Source organism: Oncorhynchus kisutch, linkage group LG5 (genome assembly GCF_002021735.2).
Source record: "Oncorhynchus kisutch isolate 150728-3 linkage group LG5, Okis_V2, whole genome shotgun sequence".
Lineage (NCBI taxonomy): Eukaryota > Metazoa > Chordata > Actinopteri > Salmoniformes > Salmonidae > Oncorhynchus > Oncorhynchus kisutch.
Window position 1 is genome coordinate 16,593,367 of NC_034178.2, and position 19,386 is coordinate 16,612,752.

The following is a 19,386-nucleotide window of genomic DNA, read 5'->3' on the forward strand; positions in this document are numbered from 1 at the left end:
GCAAAACGTTTTAAATAATCATATTTTGCATGCCATAATGAACACAAACCAGATGTAGACAGCCTATGTCTCTGTTGGGACATGCCAAAGTGAGGCGGTGGTGGGCTATGTTTACGCCCCATTAGTAATGCTGAGCTGTGATTGGCAGACTGGGGCTGTGTTCCCGGGCAGGTCAATGGCAGGCGGCCCGCGGCACTCGCTGGAGAGCCCATCAATCACAGTTTGGGTTAATTACCCTGCAGGAGACGAGCCAGGAGCTCCTTGTTCTGTTCCCCCACTCTAAGGGAGGGAGGGAGGTAAAGAGGAGGGAAGAGAGATTAGGTTGGGATGGGCAAGAGATAGGGAAACTGAAGAGACATAAAAAGGAAAGAGAGAGGGAGAGAGACCGACAGAGAAAGAGTGCGCACATTAACCCCATACTCATAGCCGAGGCCAAATATCCCTTCGAGAGAGTTACTTATCCGGAAGACGTAGAGAAAGCATTTTCACATCAACCTGAAACCAAGAGAGTTGAAAACAATATTCTACCCAGTGATTATCAACCAATACAAAGAACATGAATCCTAACAGAAAAACTGATTCCCTTAATGATTGGGAGAGAAGCCACATTGTGCTATGTTGGCAGGCCATCATGTGGCTTCCTGCCACAAGCTAAGGGACAGTGACCGGAACAATAGGTATAAATAAATGTATGCAGTTATTTCTGTTTTGTTATTGCTCTCATTACTGTGAAGTTAATTAGGATAATTGTTATTTGTAGTACAGCAGGATGATATTTTATCCCTGTTGCCATTGACTTAAAATGTTCCTGTGTAAATTACTGCGTTATCATGTCACTAAAGCACATTTAATTGAAACAGTCAAGAAGGGGAGAGCGCAAGAGACAACAGGAGAAAGCGATACATGTTTTGAATGTATGTATCTATCTACAATTGTGAATGTGTGCAATACCTGCATGTGTGTGTGTGTGTGTGTGTGTGTGTGTGTGTGTGTGTGTGTGTCTGCATACATGTGCATTTTATAGATCATGCACGTGCAACACGACACTTCCCTTCTCTTCGCCTCTTCATTATGATGGGTGTGTGTAGTGAGGCTGTCTGGGTCTGGGTGACTGAGTAAGGGGGAAATCAATGCAGAATCTTGCACCAGCTCTTTAGTGTCTGCTAGCCCAACACTGCCATCATTAGCATTAGTCCCATCCTCCATCTCCCTGATTGACCGTCCAATAACAAAGCGCTTTATTTGCTTACGCCACACTTCTACTGGATAAGGTCTGGCATCAGCTCTAAAAGGCGGGATGGTATGGTTTCTCTTTGCCAGTCGATATACACTTCCCAATGATCTTACAGTACTGTAGCCTATAAGCTCTCTGCCATTGTCTCAATCTATCTGCCCTGGCAGGTTGTCAGTGTCTGAGGTTGTCAGTCTCTTTGGCTTTTCATCTGTCAATTGGTTCTACCAATCCGCTGTCGATACGGTTGCGTTTGGTTTGGGACCAATCTATTTTACAACCTGCAGGACTTCAGTGTGCCACTTTTTTCTCGTCAAGACAGACTTGTTTTTGAAATGAACCGACAACGCTTGCTTTATGCTTGTCTGTCTCCAGTGTCTGTCCACACTACCTGTCTTTCCACCTCTCTGGGAAAGTTATATTTTTTTGCAGAGCTTTAGGCGTGTTCATTGCCAGTGTACAAAAAACGTTAATAACTTTTTTTAAATAGTGTACAATAACCTTTAGCTTGTATATTTTTTTATCATCCAAATGGAAAGAGGGCACATGCCCCGTCAGGGTCAATGTGCATGACCCCTCTGCTCTGACAATGGTCCAGTGTGGCTCCTCCAATCACAGTTATAAAGTTATTAATACTATCTAACTGGGTCATCCCTACACAGTCCCATTGTGAAGCTGCACTGCCATCCTTACCACCATCAATGCTTCATTTAATCATGCCCGCCAGTGCCATGCCCCGGCCTACAACACAGTGGACCCCATGAGTGGGACAAGAGAGATGTAGGCCTAAAGGCTTTGGATTGATGGCTGGTGTGTGTGTGTGTGTGTGTGCCCAAGTCTGTCAGTTAGTCCATCCCATCTTCCTCTGTGCCCCTGTCAGGGGGACCAGACCCTGCCTCCCCCCCAGTCTATAATAAGGAGCCCGGGGCATAACCCTGCCGCCTCTGCGGTGTCCATTAGACTGCCTGACTATAAGACAAAGCCAGACCCAAGAACCCCTGTTGAGTACAGAAGAAACCACGGGAACACGTTATAACGTAACATGCCTCTTCCAATCACGTCAGTCTGTCCTAATACAATTCTGTCCCGGCAGGATTCAATTACTTTTGATTAATTTTGGCACAGCCAGACTCCATTCTGCCGAATGCAATTTGACTAGATGCAATGGGATTCACTTCAATTGAATGAATCTAAACTTAATATCTCCTCTATCCCTCACTCTTAGCCTCCCTCTTGCTTTTTTTTACCCCTGCTTTCCCGTTCCCATTTCACACACACACACACACACACACAGTATATCACATACAGTTGAAGTCGGAAGTTTACATACACCTTAGCCAAATACATTTAAACTCAGTTTGACATTTAATTCTAGTAAATATTCCCTGTCTTTCGTCAGTTATGATCACCTCTTTATTTTAAGAATGTGAAATGTCAGAATAATAGTAGAGAGAATGATTTATACAGCTTTTATTGCTTTCACCACATTCCCAGTGGGTCATTACTTTACATACACTCAATTAGTAGTTGGTAGCATTTCCTTAAATTGTTTAATTTGGGTCAAACGTTTCGGGTAGCCTTCCACAATAAGTTGCGTGAATGTTGTCCCATTCCTCCTGACAGAGCATGTGTAACTGAGTCAGGTTTGTAGTCCTCCTTGCTCGCACACGCTTTTTCAGTTCTGCCCAGAAGAATTGTATGGGCTTGAGGTCAGGGCTTCAAATTTTTTTTAACCTTTATTTACCTTGGCAAGTCAGTTAAGAACAAAACCTTATTTTCAATGAGAGCCTAGGAACAGTGGGGGCAGAATGACAGATTTTGACCTTGTCAGCTCTGGGATTTGATCTTACAACCTTTCAGTTACTAGTACAACACTCTAACCACTAGGCTACCATGCCACCCAGCTTTGTGATGTCCACTCCAATACCTTGACTTTGTTGTCCTTAAGCCATTATGACACAACTTTGGAAGTATTCTTAGGGTCATTGTCCATTTGGAAGACCCATTTGCGACCAAGCTTTAACTTCCTGACTGATGTCTTGAGACGTTGCGTTAATATATCCACATAATTTTCCTACCTCATCATGCCATCTATTTTGTGAAGTCCACCAGTCCCTCCTGCAGCAAAGCATCCCCACATGATGCTGCCACCACCGTGCTTCACGGTTGGGATGGTGTTCTTTGGCTTGCAAGCCTCCCCCTTTCTCCTCCAAACATAACGATGGTCATTATGGCCAAACAGTTCTATTTTTTGCTTCATCAGACCAGAGAACATTTCGCCAGAAAGTACGATCTTTATCCCCATGTGGAGTTGCAAACCGTAGTCTGGCTTTTTTATGGCAGTTTTGGAGCAGTGGCTTCTTCCTTGCTGAACGGCCTTTCAGGTTATGCCGATATAGGACTCGTTTTACTGTGGATATAGATACTTTTGTACATGTTTCCTCCAGCATCATCACAAGGTCCTTTGCTGTTATTCTGGGATTGATTTGCACTTTTTGCACCGAACTATTGTTTGTACAGATGAACGTGGTGCCTTCAGGCATTTGGAAATTGCTCCCAAGGATGAACCAGACTTGTGGAGGTCTACAATTTATTTTCTGAGGTCTTGGCTAATTTCTTTTGATTTTCCCATGATGTCAAGTAAAGAGACACTGGGTTTGAAGGTAGGCCTTGAAATTATCCACAGGTACACCTCAAATTGACTCAATCAAATTATGTCAGTTAGCCATTATCAGAAGCTTCTAAAGCCATGATGACATTTTCTGGAATTTTCCAAGGTGTTTTAAAGGCACAGTCAACTTAGTGTATGTAAACGTCTGACCCACTGGAATTGTGATACAGTGAAATAATCTGTTTGTAAACAATTGTTGGAAAAATGACTTGTGTCACGCACAAAGTAGATGTCCTAACCGACTTGCCAAAACTATAGTTTGTCAACAAGAAATCTGCGGAGTGGTTGAAAAACAAGTTTTAGTGACACCAACCTAAGTGGATGTAAACTTCCAACTTCAACTGTATGTATAAGCAGGGGGAAGAAAGCTGGAGAGAAAGAGTTTTACCTGGAACTCATAAAAGCAAACAATCTGCAACATCCCAATGCAATGCAATGTTCAAACACACATTGAATATACACTACATGACCAAATGTATGTGGACACCTACACGTCAAACATCTCATTCCAAAATCATGAGTATTAATATGGATTTGGTCACCCCCTTTGCTGCTATACCAGCCTTCACTCGTCTGAGAAGGCTTTCCTCTTGGAACATTCCTGCGGGGACTTGTTTCCATTCAGCCACAAGCACATTAGTGAGGTTTGGCCCTCACTGATGTTGGGCAATTAGGCCTGGCTCTCAATCGGCGTTCCAACTCATCCCAAAGGTGTTCAATGGGGTTGAAGTCAGGGCTCTGTGCAAGCCAGTCAAGTTCTTCCACACCACAATCTCAACAAACCATTCCTGTATGGACCTCGCTTTCTGCACAGGGCCATTGTCATGCTGAAACAGGAAAGGGCCTTCCCCAAACTGTTACCACAAGGCTGGCAGCACAGAGTCCTCTAGAATGTTATTGTATTCTGAGTTGACTTTTTCGAAAGGTGACATCCTATGGACAGTGCCACGTTGAAAGTCACTGAACTCTTCAGCACGGGCCATTCTACTGACAATGTTTTCCTATGGAGATTACATGGCGGTGAGCTTGATTTAATACACCCGTCAGCAACGGGTATGGCTGAAATAGCCGAATCCCCTAATTTGAAGGGGTGTCCACATACTTTGGTATATATAGTGTATATGTTAGATCTGTGTGTCAATGTATTGAAACCCGGTAGAATGACTCAGTCGTTGCATAGCATGTGGCTCAAAGAGACAGATTCACTAATCATTAACATAAGTACAACGTTTGAAGCTGTCCATTATCAATGTCGAATCCAACAACTATAGTCCAGCAAACTGCACTATAGTGCCAATACCTTATAGATCTTCCACATGTGTACCCACACATACTGTGTCTCAAGAGTGCAGATGAACTGCGTGCAGTCTTTCTTTTTTCTTCTTCTTCTCATCTATGCAAATTCCGCCCCCGATTCTAAAACATTACGGGATTGACTGCTAAAGGGCACGTGAAAAAAATCCAAAAGGAGCTAAGAAAGGGTGAAATAAATAGCATATCCCATAACATTGTGATTGGCCTTTGTACGGTTTTGGAGGCCCTGCTGACTCCAGTCGTTCTTTAAATTGATTTTTTCATATGCGATTCCCCTCCGGGGGCCATTCCATTTTCATATGCACGTCTGTATATGTGTTTCCCCCCCCTTCCCACTCTATTAATCAAATAATGCAATCAATTCCTGTGCGCGCCGGGCCATTCCTTATGTGAACAGCTTTTGCACGTCTTTAATGGGACTTTCTGAGTGGTGTTACATAATGTAAAAGGATTGTGTGTGCTCAACTATTCCCGGAGAATGTTAGCCTAATACGTTCATGCAGAAATTAATATGGTGTGATTTTTGCTATGAAAGCATTGGAAAAGGTGTTGGTTCAGCTTGAGGCTCTGACGACGAGACTGCGTGTGTGTGTGTGTGTGTGTCTGTATATACACAGAGTTTACAAAACATTAGGAACATCTTCCTAACATTGGGTTGCACCCCCTTTTGCCCTCAGAACAGCCTTAATTTGTCGGGCATGGACTCTATAAGGTGTCACAAGCGTTCCACAGGGATGCTGGCCCATGTTGACTCCAATGCGTCCCACAGTTGTGTCAAGTTGGCTGGATGTCCTTTGGGTGGTGGACCATTCCTTATACACACGAGAAACTGTTGAGCACTAAAACACAAGCAACGTTGCAGTTCTTGATACAAACCGGTTCACCTATATGTGCATGTAATATAACACACACACAACCGAGAGGACAGCACTCACACAGATACAGGAGCATGTATATACACAGAGTATACAAAACATTAGGAACACCAAGACAGACTGACCAGGTGAATCCAGGTGAAAGCTATGATGCATTGTTGATGTCACTTGCTAAATCCACTTCAATCAGTGTAGATGAAGACATACATACCTCCCTACGTCTGTGCACGTATGTCTCCACAGTGCAAAGAGTGCACAGGGGCATAAATCTTTTAAATCCTCTGCCGCTGACATGTCTCCTAGTGAATCAAAGAAATATCTTAATTATGCCACTTAACATCTCACTGGATGGTCTCTGGGCGAGCACGGAGGAGCATATAATTCATTTCACTGAGCACCGGAAAAACTCAAAAAACATAAACCTTCAAGGATGCATAACCGATGACCTGCCGAGAGGAAGCCTCGCTGGGATTTCTAATGCTAATGTTGCTCTAACAGAGAGAACACTCTGCCCGGGCAAAAAAAAAAACGTCTGTCAAATGGCATAGCGAACAAATAGCTAACTTAATTCCTGAAAAGGTTGTAAGAGCCGAAAGTGCATCGTAAGGTGGGTTGGATAGAACTAGAGGGAACAGGGGGGGGGTGGGGATCTCTGTTGAGACATTGTGACAATGTGAGGTTTTGTCAATGTCAGAGGTGCCAGGGAACGGGAGTTTTATTTGTCAACTGTAAAATGTGTTTAAAGCACACAAAGGCAACTATGATATACCATTTAGTTCAGAGTCAGAAGAAAGTCAACTGATACAGTGGGGCAAAAAAGTATTTAGTCAGCCACCAATTGTGCAAGTCCTCCCACTTAAAAAGATGAGAGAGGCCTGTAATTTTCATCATAGGTACACTAAAACTATGACAGACAAAATGAGAAAAAGAATTCCAGAAAATCACATTGTAGGATTTTTTATGAATTTATTTGCAAATTATGGTGGAAAATAAGTATTTGGTCAATAACAAAAGTTTATCTCAATACTTTGTTATATACCCTTTGTTGGCAATGAAGTCTGTACAGCAGGGATCATCAACTAGATTCAGCAAAGGGTTATATTTTCTTGAGCAGGTGGTCGGGGTTCGGAACAGAATTACAAATCATTTGTAGACTGCAAATTGACAGCAATAAACCCAAACAGATAATATTGAATTAAAACATAATTTCGAACCTTGCTTACAATTGTATGCGATCAGGTGTCAATTATACGTCGGAATACTTGGGAACAGATTTCCAAAATTCGAAATAATTTGAAGCTGATGTCTTGGTGTTTTTACAATGTCCAACTAGGATGTTTTTTACATTTCCATGTCTTCTGATGTTGTGTCTATTGCAAATCCGTTCAAAAGAATACAAGTGGCCTCAGACATCAACATTTTTTTTAGGGGGGGGGGGGTTCCAGGGTTCCTTGACGGATTATGTATCTTTAGCTGCCACTCATGCAATTTCGTCAGGGGGCCACCACAGATTATCTTTGGGGCCACCCTGGATTTAGCCTCAAATCCAATATGGCGTCCATCATCCAACATGGCTAGCATAATACCAATCATGCCTGAAAATAATAATTTACACAAAAACATTTTTAATTCCGAATCAAATAAGGCCAACAATTACACTCAGACACCATTGCCTGGATATAAATTGCCCTGGTTTATTTTGTATTGTGTTATTCCGTCTTTATTAAAAGGGTTTCAAATGACTCTTGACATAACCTTGACTATGAGAGGCACTGCCATGCCTCGTGTTTGAATAGCTGAAGCCAACTAGCTTTACAATGTGTGTTCATGTTTTTGTTTTTTTACAACACAAGCACATACAGTAGTAGCGTAACCAAGTTACAGGAAAGCAACCTGTAATACAAGTCAGCCACTCCAGTAGCGTATATGTACTGTACAACTCTAAAATATCCCCTCTTTTCACGACTGAAACTAAGTGTGCAAGTATTTGAGGTGACAGGACATGAGTGTGTCCTAACAAGGTGAGGACACAAAGTAGAGGTCGACCGATTATGATTTTTCAACGCCGATACCGATTATTGAAGGACCAAAAAAAGCTGATTCCGATTTTAAAAATGTTTTTTTTTTATCCAATTTTTACATGTATATATTTGTTATAATGACAATTACAACAATACTGAATTAACGCTTTTATTTGAACTTAATATAATACTTATATAAAAACTATTTAGTCTAAAATAAATAATGAAACCTGTTCAATTTGGTTTAAATAATGCAAAAACAGTGTTGGAGAAGAAAGTAAAAGTGCAATATGTGCCATATGTGCCATGTAAAAAAGCTAACGAACATATTCCCAGTTCTTCAATATTCCCAGTTAAGAAGTTTTAGGTTGTAGTTATTATAGGAATTATGACGCGTCAACTATTTCTCTCTAAACCATTTGTTTTTTATAGGCACTATATTATTGCCAGCCTAATCTCTGGAGTTGGTAGGCTTGAAGTCACAAACAGTGCTGTGCTTCAAGCAAGAGCTGCTGGCAAACGCAGTAAAGTGCTGTTTGAATTCATGTTTACGAGCCTGCTGCTGCCTACCACCGCTCAGTCAGACTGCTCTATCAAATCATAGACTTAATTGTAATATAATAATCAGAAATAAGAGCCTTTGGTCATTAATATGGTCAAATCCGGAAACTCTCATTTCAAAAACAAAACATTTATTCTTTCAGTGAAATATGGAACCATTCCGTATTTTATCGAACGGGTGGCAACCCTAAGTCTAAATATTACTGTTACATTGCACAACCTTCAATGTTGTCATAATTATGTAACATTCTGGCAAATTAGTTCACAGTTAACATGAATTTCTTTTAACAAAATATGCAGGTTTAAAAAAAATATACTTCTGTGTATTGACTTTAAGAAAGGCATTGATGTTTATGGTTAGGTACATTTTTCACGAATGCACTTTTGTTAAATCGTCACCCGTTTGGCGAAGTTGAAGTGATTCGATGAGAAATTAACAGGCACCGCATTGATTATATGCAAAACATGACAAGCTAGTTAACCTAGTAATATCATCAACCATGTGTAGTTAACTAGTGATTATGTGAAGGTTGATTGTTTTTTTTATAAGATAAGTTTAAGGCTAGCTAGCAACTTAACTTGGCTCCTTGCAGCCACAAGGTCCTTATGACACTGGACTCACGTAACAGGTGGTCAGCCTGCCACGCAGTTTCCTCGTGGATTGCAATGTAATCGGCCATAATCAGCGTCCAAAAAGTCTGATTACCGATTTGTTATGAAAACTTGAAATCGGCCATGATGATTAATCGGTCGACCTCTCATACAAAGCAGCCAATAGTGGTTGTAGTTATGGGGCCTGACCAGGTTGCACAGCTAACTGCTCTTTCTGGGCAAACTGCAGCGACAAGGGCAGTATCCTTCCTGTATGACTGGCAGGGTATTCAGGGCTGGGTGTTGATCAGTTTCCATTTTTACAACAGTTGGGTACAGGCACTCAGCAGATGCAGCTTGCATGCCAACAAGACCCTTTGACTAACTGGAATGTTATCTCAGCCTGAATAATGCTGGGGACTCTCCAGTAGTGGAATGGTTGGTTGTCTGGTTGTGAAGGAGAGTCTGTGAAGGGGCTGTCACAAACAGACCTGCCCTTAGATCTTTCCAACTCCTATTTGACCAGTGGTTGTAGTTATGTTGAATCTGGCAAAAAGTCTTGCAGGTCACGTCCTACATATTCCTTTAGAAGTCGGGTAGGATGAATATTTGGTCGATATTTACTGTGGATAGTTGGCTGTGATTACGGTCTGGACCCAACAGGAGATGAGGAGAGTGACAGAACCTGTGAGGGTGACTTCAGGTTAATTAGTGTGTAGGTCATAGACTACGACTATGAAGCATTGGTTATGAGCGACATAGCCCAGCTCCACACACATACATTTGAAGAAGATCCATCGGCATTGATGGAAAGTGAAGGGGTTGCAGAGGAGGTGGAACTGATAAAGTCAATCCCCAACCACCATGCACAATTGTAGTCAATCGCCAATCAACGTACACAATCAGGTACAGCATTTTTGTTTAAGTTTGACCATCCTAAAGGGACCTCTAGTTTGCCATAGATGGCATTATGTCCTTATGGGGATGACTGAACAGTATCAGACCAATGCTCATTCTTCACATGCAAATCCAGTTCAGGTGTCACATGGGCTGGCGAGCCGCGGGTGGTAGCAAAAATAGGTGCATATGAGGGCAATGCACGGCAGCACTTTCCAGATGGCATTTCGGCTGTTGAACGGCATACTGACTGTATATGGCAGTCCAGTTCCATGGTGTCTGTCTTTATTAACTGCCAGAGGGGGAACTGATGGTGGAGTGGGCCTATCGAGGACAGTTCTGGGAGATTCAGGGTGGCATTGACATTGGAACGGTGTGTTGGTTCAATGTGGGGAAAACCTGCCTTATGAGCTTGCCACCCTATGTGATTGCATCCTCCCCATACACGATGGTTACACACATTGAAATGCTAGTTGGCTGCAGCTATTCAAACACGAGGCATGGCAGTGCCACGCATAGTCCTAGTTAAACCAAGAGCCGTATGAAACCATTTTTAATTAAGACAGAATAACACACAATATAAAAAATAAACAAGGGCAATTTCTATCCAGGCAACGGTGTCTGAGTGTAATTATGTTGGCCATATTGAGTTCAGGAAAAAAACTATTTAAACAAAAACATGGTAGCTATATTGGATTTTGGACACCATATTGGATTTGAGGCTAAATCCAGGGTGGCCCCAAAGATAATCTGTGGTGGCCCCCTGACTAAATTGCACGAGTAGAGGCTAAAGATACATAACCTGTCAAGGAACCTTGTAATTGTAAAATGTAATTGATGTCTGAGCCCACTTGTTTTCTTTAGAGCTGATTACAATAGCCACAACATCAAAACACATGGAACTGTAGGTCTATGTATTTTTGCCAGGCAGGACCATGCAGCACTGAAAGGGAGCACATTTGACGTGGAAAGTTGTCCAGTAATCAGCTGTCCAATAACCAAAAAGTAAACCTCACCATCATCATATTCATAGTTAATATTTCTGCCTATTGCATCTATGTTTACAGGTCTATGTTTCCTATATGCATTAAGATATCCTGATGTTTTTTGTTTGTGTATGTAGGGCGTACAACTGACTACTTGTATCCCACATTTTGTAGAATATCAGAGCTTGCAATATTGGGTTACATGAGTTTGTGGCCAATCCCCCCTCCAGCCAGGCATTATTCTGCACATTTTGAGTTTAGGGGGAGTGTCACAATATCTATAAATATATCCACTTTTGCAAGTAAATATTTTTTTTTTCACAACCATACATTTCATAAATGGGAGACATTAGAGATATGAAAAAAAAAAACATAGCCTGTGGTAGATGCATCTCAAAAACGAATGCCCTTCTTTTCGGATTGGCCACAAGCCTAATTTTACAATCATATATTGCCTATCCGCTGACTGAATATTAATTTGCAGCGCTCTACCCCCACCTGCCGTTCCAGTAAGAAAACGAATGTGGCCAAACGTAATGCTTGACTGCCCGCAATTGAATGCTAACTTCAGAGGTACCTTTGGACACTAAAAAGCCAAGCATGATAATGTAACCGGGTTTAATATGTGTCCCTTGATGTGCCAGTGACATGCAATCACTCTCATGGGTGAGCAATCCTTCTCGCCATTCATACATGTCCACGCGCCCAATTCTGGGATGACATTTTCACCCAAAACTAACCCATCTACAGTTTAAGTCTATACCTACTCAGTTCTTGTTAAATCATCGATACTCTTCTCACTGTGAATAATAAAATTCTGCGCCAAGTCTCCTTCACCCATTCGAAAGCTTAGGATATAAATGAACGCATTTTAAATGCTAAACACTTGAGGGTAATGATGCCTTTGAATTGTTCCACAAAAGCTTAGTTATTTATCAATCAAAGAATAAACCGTTTGAATTTAAATAACTGTCCCGGAGGATGTTGTGTTATGATGTGCTGTGTGTTAACAAAATATGGCCAAATAATCAGCGCATTGCCAACTGCATGCCACGGACGCCTTCTGTTATCCCTAGACAATCACCCATATCATACCACTGCTTTTTGCGATTTGTTATTCTCCTTGAACAAAAAAACGAAACAAAGCACATCCTATTGATGTCGTTCCACAGCCACATGCATATATCCACAAATTTTCTCTCCTATTGATTAATATATATATTATTAATTTTTTTACCAGATATAGCTACTCTACCAATTGATGGATGTCACATTCAATGTCTGAATAAAAAATACCAGAACAGTTCAGTGAAGTCAAAGGGGTCTTGATAATCCCCTTCTCAAAAAGCAAGCATTCCAATCTTTGGAAGACGTGCTAAAACTACAAAACACCAGCGGTCAAACAATCCGCCCCTCTCTCTCTCTTGCTCGTTCTCTGCGGTCCTTCTCCCACATCTCCCTAATATAACTGTCCCCGCAGATAGGGATATGGACAAGTGTGTGCGAATACTGCAACTTATCCACGAAGTCCACAACGCCAAGAAACAATTTCTCCCTACCTTGACTGCCGCAGACAAGAAACCATAGGAGTTGGAGAATCATTTTGAGCAGGTCTGTCTGACGGACTGCTTCCAGCCTTCGCTGTTAGTGGAGGTTTTGAGTAGCTCTTATTATAGCAGGGACCGTGACACTCCGTTCGCCCTCCGTCTTGAGGTCCGCTGGCGTTCTCTCGCTCCCTCTATGACGCGCGCGCTCGCTCGCTCCCTAGCTCGCGCTTACTTTTTACTCCTTCGTTGCCTGACTCAACTGTCCGCATTTATACAGCACCACTCACTATACCCCTCGAGAAAAAAAAAGGAAGTAACTTTCGTTTAAAGGTCCAGATGACTCCAATAATTGTTTCACTATGGTTTATAAAAAATATATATTGTTTAAATTATTGTTCAATCATTTGTTAGGGAGCTATGTTTTAAAAGTCAAACTAACGGATGATGGATGATGGACTGTGCAACTTGCAGTGTCACATGTTATTGAATAAATCCGTGTGACATGAACCGTTTCATTTTTTGACGGGTTGTGGAGAGCACTGTCCCGACTGCAGGTCTCTTCTCCCTATCCTCTCTCTCTCTCTCTCTCTCTCTCTATCAGGCACGCGCACACACACACGAGAACAGCGAATGGCTGGCTGTATGTTTGTACGAATGATATGAAAGCTTTTTCTTTTTTTTTGCATTTTGTTTCTTGGCACACACCTAGTAACTCACTTGCGGTATCTCATTCCAAAATAATGAGCATTAATATAGAGTTGGTCCCCCTTTGCTGTTATAACAGCCTCCACTCACTCTTTTTATAAGGCTTTCCTAGATGTTGGAACATGTTGGAACATTGCTGCAGGCACATTCAGCCACTAGAGCATTAGTGAGGTCGGGCACTGTTGTTGGGTGATTAGGCCTGGCTCGCAATCGGCGTCCAATTCATCACAAAGGTGTTGAATGGGGTTGAGGTCAGGGCTCTGCACAGGCCAGTCAAGTTCTTCCACACCAATCTTGACAAACCATTTCTGTATGTACCTCATTTTGTGCATGGGGCATTGTCGTGCTGAAACAGGAAAGGGCCTTCCCCAAACTGTTGTCACAAAGTTCGAAGCACAGAATCATCTAAAATGTCATTGTATGCTGTAGTTTCCCTTCTTTCGAACTAAGGGACCTAGCCCGAACCATGAAAAACAGCCCCAGACCATTATTCCTCTACCATAATCTTCACAGTTGCCACTAAATTTGACAAATTAACTGTGTATGTGGTTATGATTGACATTGGAGTCTGAAATTCATAGGATAGTGACCCCACACGTCTCATGCCCCCTCCTACACTCTCTCTCCCACACACACATGTAGTCATGATCAATTCATTTATGTATTCTACACCAGTCTATTGCAGTTCTTTCATCTGGCAGTGCACGCTAACAACCCAAGACACATCCAACGGTAATATGAACACAAATGTAGCTGAGGAAAGGTGTGAAAGTGACATCATGTAAGTCAGCAGATTCCTCAGCATATTTAGGCCGGCATCAAGATGCTCTTTGAGATGTGTGACAATAACAATATCAAAGCATTTGACACACTTCGCCATTCTCCTCAGAACAAGTGGTTGAGGTTTCCGCTTCAAAAATGAGAGGTATATGCGACTTAACTGCTGCCACTGCCACTGTCATGGTGTCTAAGGCTAAATCACTCTTTAAAAGGTTGGTAATTGTGTTGCTCCTTTTGCCCACTGAGCTCTTAAAGTTCAAAGCCATTCAGCCCAGAAGAATATAAAACATATCTCTGCCCTCTAACAATAGAAAGTAGAAAAGAGACCCAAAACGCAGGCATTCAGCTTCTTGTCTCAAAGGAATAGCCGTGACGTCCATTAACTCCATTGACATTTATGCACCAGGATCGCACTGTGAAAACATTTTATTGTCTTTGCACCGTGGGAAAGAGGCCATTTTTATGTTTATGTTGTCTCTCTAAATGCCTGGGTTGGAACATGCTTTCAAGGCTAGCTTTATGTTGTGCCTGTGCCATTTTCTTTTAGAAGTACTTTATCATACTGTAATAGAATATGGAGAACTGGGGCCTGTCTGGTGGTGGGGGTGGTGAGGCGGGGTGGTTATATAAAAACGGGCTCCTCTGACACCTTGTGCCACTATCAGGGACATGGGTGTGACTGAAGTGCATCCATTTCAGCACCATAGACAGCTCCACCCACTACAGTATGGCTGGCCCGTGACACTGCAGTAGCACCGCTCATTCAACATCACACCCTTGCAGAATCACTAGTCAAAACACCTAAGCCATTCTGGTTTATGTCTAATCAATCCAGTAGCTTAAGAGAACAACCCGATGTTCCCAACACACTGCCAGAGCAAAGTCATTCAGATGGCACACACTGGCACAAGCATGTTGTGTCAGCCAAAAGCTGCATATGCAAAAAGTAGATCAGATCACTACTCTTCATGCAAGCAGATGGCTTAGTGATGATTGGATCAAATATATCCATAAGTTAAGCTGTGCAATGACATTATCACCCTTGTTTCAGTCTATGCGATAACGACAGAGGGGATGTCAATCAGACAGTACGCATGTGCCCTACAAAACACCCAGAATGTGGTCAAGAAAACCATCCAGAACAGAGTTCGCTGGAGATGCACCGTTGAGGCCCTTTGCTCCACTGGGAGCTGTAGTGAACAAGCCAAATCAAGTCTAAAATTCAGTATCCCTGACACATCCTCAAAGATATAATCCACCAGGGCTTCAAGCTTTAGGAAAATAAATCTCTCCTATATTTACCTGACTTCTAGTTCTTTAAGCTCACACTACCGTTGGGATGCCCCTCCTGTTTGTTTCCAATTAGATGCCGCTCAATGTGTGTGTCCTAAATGGCACCATTTTCCCTATTTAGTGCACTACTTTCGACCAGGGCCCTATGGTCTCTGGTCAAAAGTAGTGCACTATAAAGGGTGCCATTTGGGAAACCAGACAGTGTGTTCTGGTGACCAAACACACACGCTGGGTTGTTTCCCCTCATGGGGATCTGCCTAGGAAGAAGTCGAAGCAGTGCCTTGATGTTTTCTAGAGAGACTGGAAGCCGATAGTATGGTAACCAGATCTCCACAGCCACAATCATCACAAGGGATCTGTTTACTGGCTCATCAACAGTGTCCCCCCATAAACTCGGTTGTTGCCCCGGCAACCCATTTTGTGATAGTCTGTAATCAATAGCATTGTGTGTACGTCAGAGAATGTGTGTGTGCGTGTGTGTGTGTGTCTGCGCATGTGTGGTACTCCCTTCCTTTCTACACTTTCTTGTTCACTAGCTCCATCTCTTTATTCCCCTGGCCAGCGGTTATTGACTGGAATTTGTCGGCTACAGTGTGTGTGTGTGTGTGTTTGTGTGTGTGTGTGTCTACGCGTGTTTGCGCACGCGCGTGTGTGTGTGTAAATGGAGGCTTGTGTAGGGTGAAACGTGTTACACGTGTGTGTGTGTGCATATTTGTGTTTGTGTGTGTTCATTTGCATGCATGTGTGTGTGGTGCCAGAAAATGTACGACACACTGATATAACACCCTGTCGCGAATCGTGAATAACAAAATAATATTTGGTGATGATGATATACTGTATAGTGGTCAACTGCACAAGCGATACATGAAGACTGCTGTTACAATGTCTGCCCGGAGTCAGAGACCAGCTCCTCTGTGGTAACACATCACAACAGCTGTTCCCTATTGCTCTCAGTGTCATGTGGCCCACTTCAGCAGTGCCATTGAGTTTATAACTTTCAGGTGTGGCCTAAATGAAAAGAGCAGTGTACACACTGTCATGAACTGCAAGAGTAAAGAACCGTTTTTACAAAGATGGTAGTATGAAAATAGTATGAAAATATGTTGAAACTACTTCTCTAATAGAAATCCCTGATCATGCTTGTACGCAATTGTCATACTGACGTTGGCTAGCTGAGCTCAGGTGTAGAAACACGTCATTGGGTCAAACGGCCGTCTCACACCGAACTGCACATGTGCAAGCCGTCAAATCAAAGATGCTCTTTCGATATAAAGTTGTTGTGAAAACGTGTCAGTTTGTCACTTTCACGAGGTTGGAGTAATAACATGTCCAGCTACTTAAGACATTGGCTCGAATCTAGGTTGTGCCTTTAGATTTGGAAAAAATGAACAATTTTAAGGAATTAAGTTTCACTTCTCTCATTGACATTTCAAACCCCAAACCCAAGGTCTACTCTGCCGAGTCTGCTTTGCAAGCATTCAAGGAAATCTCATGATATTGGGCCTCGTGATGTTAGAAAATCTGTGGTATTTATCTCCACATGCATGAGTGTGTGTGCCTTCAAGGCATTCTTAGAATCAACAATGTTATTCATTTGGATCCCTATTAGCTTTTGCAGCAGCTACAATTCCTGGGGTCCACAAAAATAGGCTAGTGGCCAATCCTCAAAAAGAGCTTAAGTTTTTGAGATACCCCTACCCAAGGTATAACTAAGCACAACCATGTTGTAACATATGTCTAAGGTCTCCCATATATGAAATGGATCGTTGTATACAAATATTTTACTGCAAAAGTGGTTAAATTGATAGATATTGTGACACACCCCCTTAACTCAAACAGTGCAGAATAATGCATGCCCGGAGGGGGGTGGGCCACATAAGCTCATGGAACTCAATATTGCAAACTCTGATATTGTCACGATCGTCGTATGGAGTAGACCAAAGCGCAGCGTGGTTAGAATACATTATTTTAATGAAAGACGAAAAAACACGAAATACACTGAACAAACAATACAAAACAATAAACGAATAACGACCGTGAAGCTACACTGAGAACTGTGCTGACACAAGCAACTGACATAGACAATCACCCACAACCCAAAATGACAAAACAGGCTACCTAAATATGGTTCCCAATCAGAGACAACGACTAACACCTGCCTCTGATTGAGAACCATATCAGGCCAAACACAGAAACAGACAAACTAGACATCCAACATAGAATGCCCACTCAGATCACACCCTGACCAAACAAAACATAGAAACATACAAAGCAAACTATGGTCAGGGCGTGACAGATATTGCTATAATGTGGAATGGAAGTAGTCAATTGTCTGCCCTACATATACAATATAGAATTAGGATATAGTAAAGCATTTTGGAGATATAGATATGTAACACAATGGGAAACAAGTCTATATAAACATCATACATGTTGAAATATTTTCCTGATCAGCAGATGTCACTAATGTGGGCTGTGTCAAAAGCAGTAAAGTAATTAACAATTTTTCGGGACAATTTGGTATAAGCCCCAAAGGGTTTTGAAAGCCTTGGTTTCCCATCACTTCTTGATTGTAGTGTTCATTTTAAAATTAAGTGTGAAAATGAAAGATTCACATTCTGACAACAGTGGATTTTACTCAAACCAAGATTCATAACACAGTCACATACTCACACAGAATATAGCTAGATACATTTAATTTCACTTCACAATTGATTTCTGTTGACTGTAATGTCATAAAGTAACTCATTCTTACCAAATTCATCTACCCTCTTCATCTAATTCAAACACACCACCTCCTAGGAATGAAATGAAAATCCCTAGGAAGGGAAGATCCTCGCCTTAGCCTGTATACACAAGATAAATGTCACTTAATTGCTCCCACTATTCAGTTCGGCATGTTCTGCATGACATCGGGTAAAAGTAACCCATACTGATCTAGCTAAACCGTTATGAGTCATCATACATCAGGAGGTGAGATTCAACAGAATTGTCTTTCCTTCTTGTGTTCTGTGGCAAAATAACAGTGACTCTGTGTCAAACTGTCAGGTCAAAAGCAGAGTTCAACAGTGTATGCCCTCCTGACTTGGCTTTATTCTGTTCAATACTGTGAAAAATCTGTAAAATAATATTTGACTTTCTCGCTAAGCAAAGGCTTGAACAGATGAGTAGATCCCACACCATAGCCCTTATGTACTATTCCACCCTAGTGTTGTTCTCCATTTTCCTTGATTTACCAATATTTATTGAGAAATTATTTGCATTAGTAGTGACCCACTGAGCACAGACGTCAATTCAACATCTATTTCACTTTGGTTCAATGTAATGTAATTGAAATAACTTGGGAACAACATGGATTCAACCAGTGTGTGCCCAGTGGGGAGCTTTAAAGGATCAACTGAGACGGGTCTCTATTGCAAAATGGATTTGAATGTTAATGAGAATGATCCGTATAAACAAACTTCAGCTAAAAGTCTTCTTTTATACTTCCAACACCTGTTTCCTATGCAACCTCTGGCATGCAGGAATGACTAAACACAAAGGTTCTTCGTTTTACACACGCAGCCCAGTGTCATGTGTCAATGTGCAGCGGTTAGGACAGAGTCAGGCACAGGACACAGAACTGAGTAAGAAGACGTACTTTGTTTGAAAAGAAACAACAGAATTTCCACGCAGGGAAAACACACCAGCTCTTGAACACTAAACAAAGAACAAACACGCACAAAACCATGTGGGAACTAAAGGGTTAAATAGGGAATAAATTATAACGTAATGGGAACCAGGTGTGTACAATCAAGACAAAACAAATGGAAAAGGAAACGTAGATCGGTGGCAGCTAGAAAGCCGGTGACGACGACCGCCAAACACCGCCCGAACAAGGAGAGACACCAACTTCGGTGGAAGTCTTGACACCC

General features: G+C 42.0%; 1 protein-coding gene across 3 annotated transcripts in view; it reads right to left on the bottom strand.

Annotated features, from left to right (window-relative positions):
- ncam2 (neural cell adhesion molecule 2) overlaps positions 1–12,899 on the bottom strand; it is a 417,495-nt gene extending 404,596 nt beyond the window's left edge. For 2 of the 3 annotated variants that reach the window (XM_020482721.2, XM_020482720.2), the window contains exon 1: positions 12,707–12,899. In XM_020482721.2, the coding sequence (XP_020338310.1) occupies positions 12,707–12,749 (43 nt within the window). In that variant the 5' untranslated portion in view covers positions 12,750–12,899. The remainder of the gene's footprint in view (positions 1–12,706) is intronic. The other variant, XM_020482722.2, reaches the window with a different exon arrangement.
- Between the last annotated feature and the right edge of the window lie 6,487 nt (positions 12,900–19,386).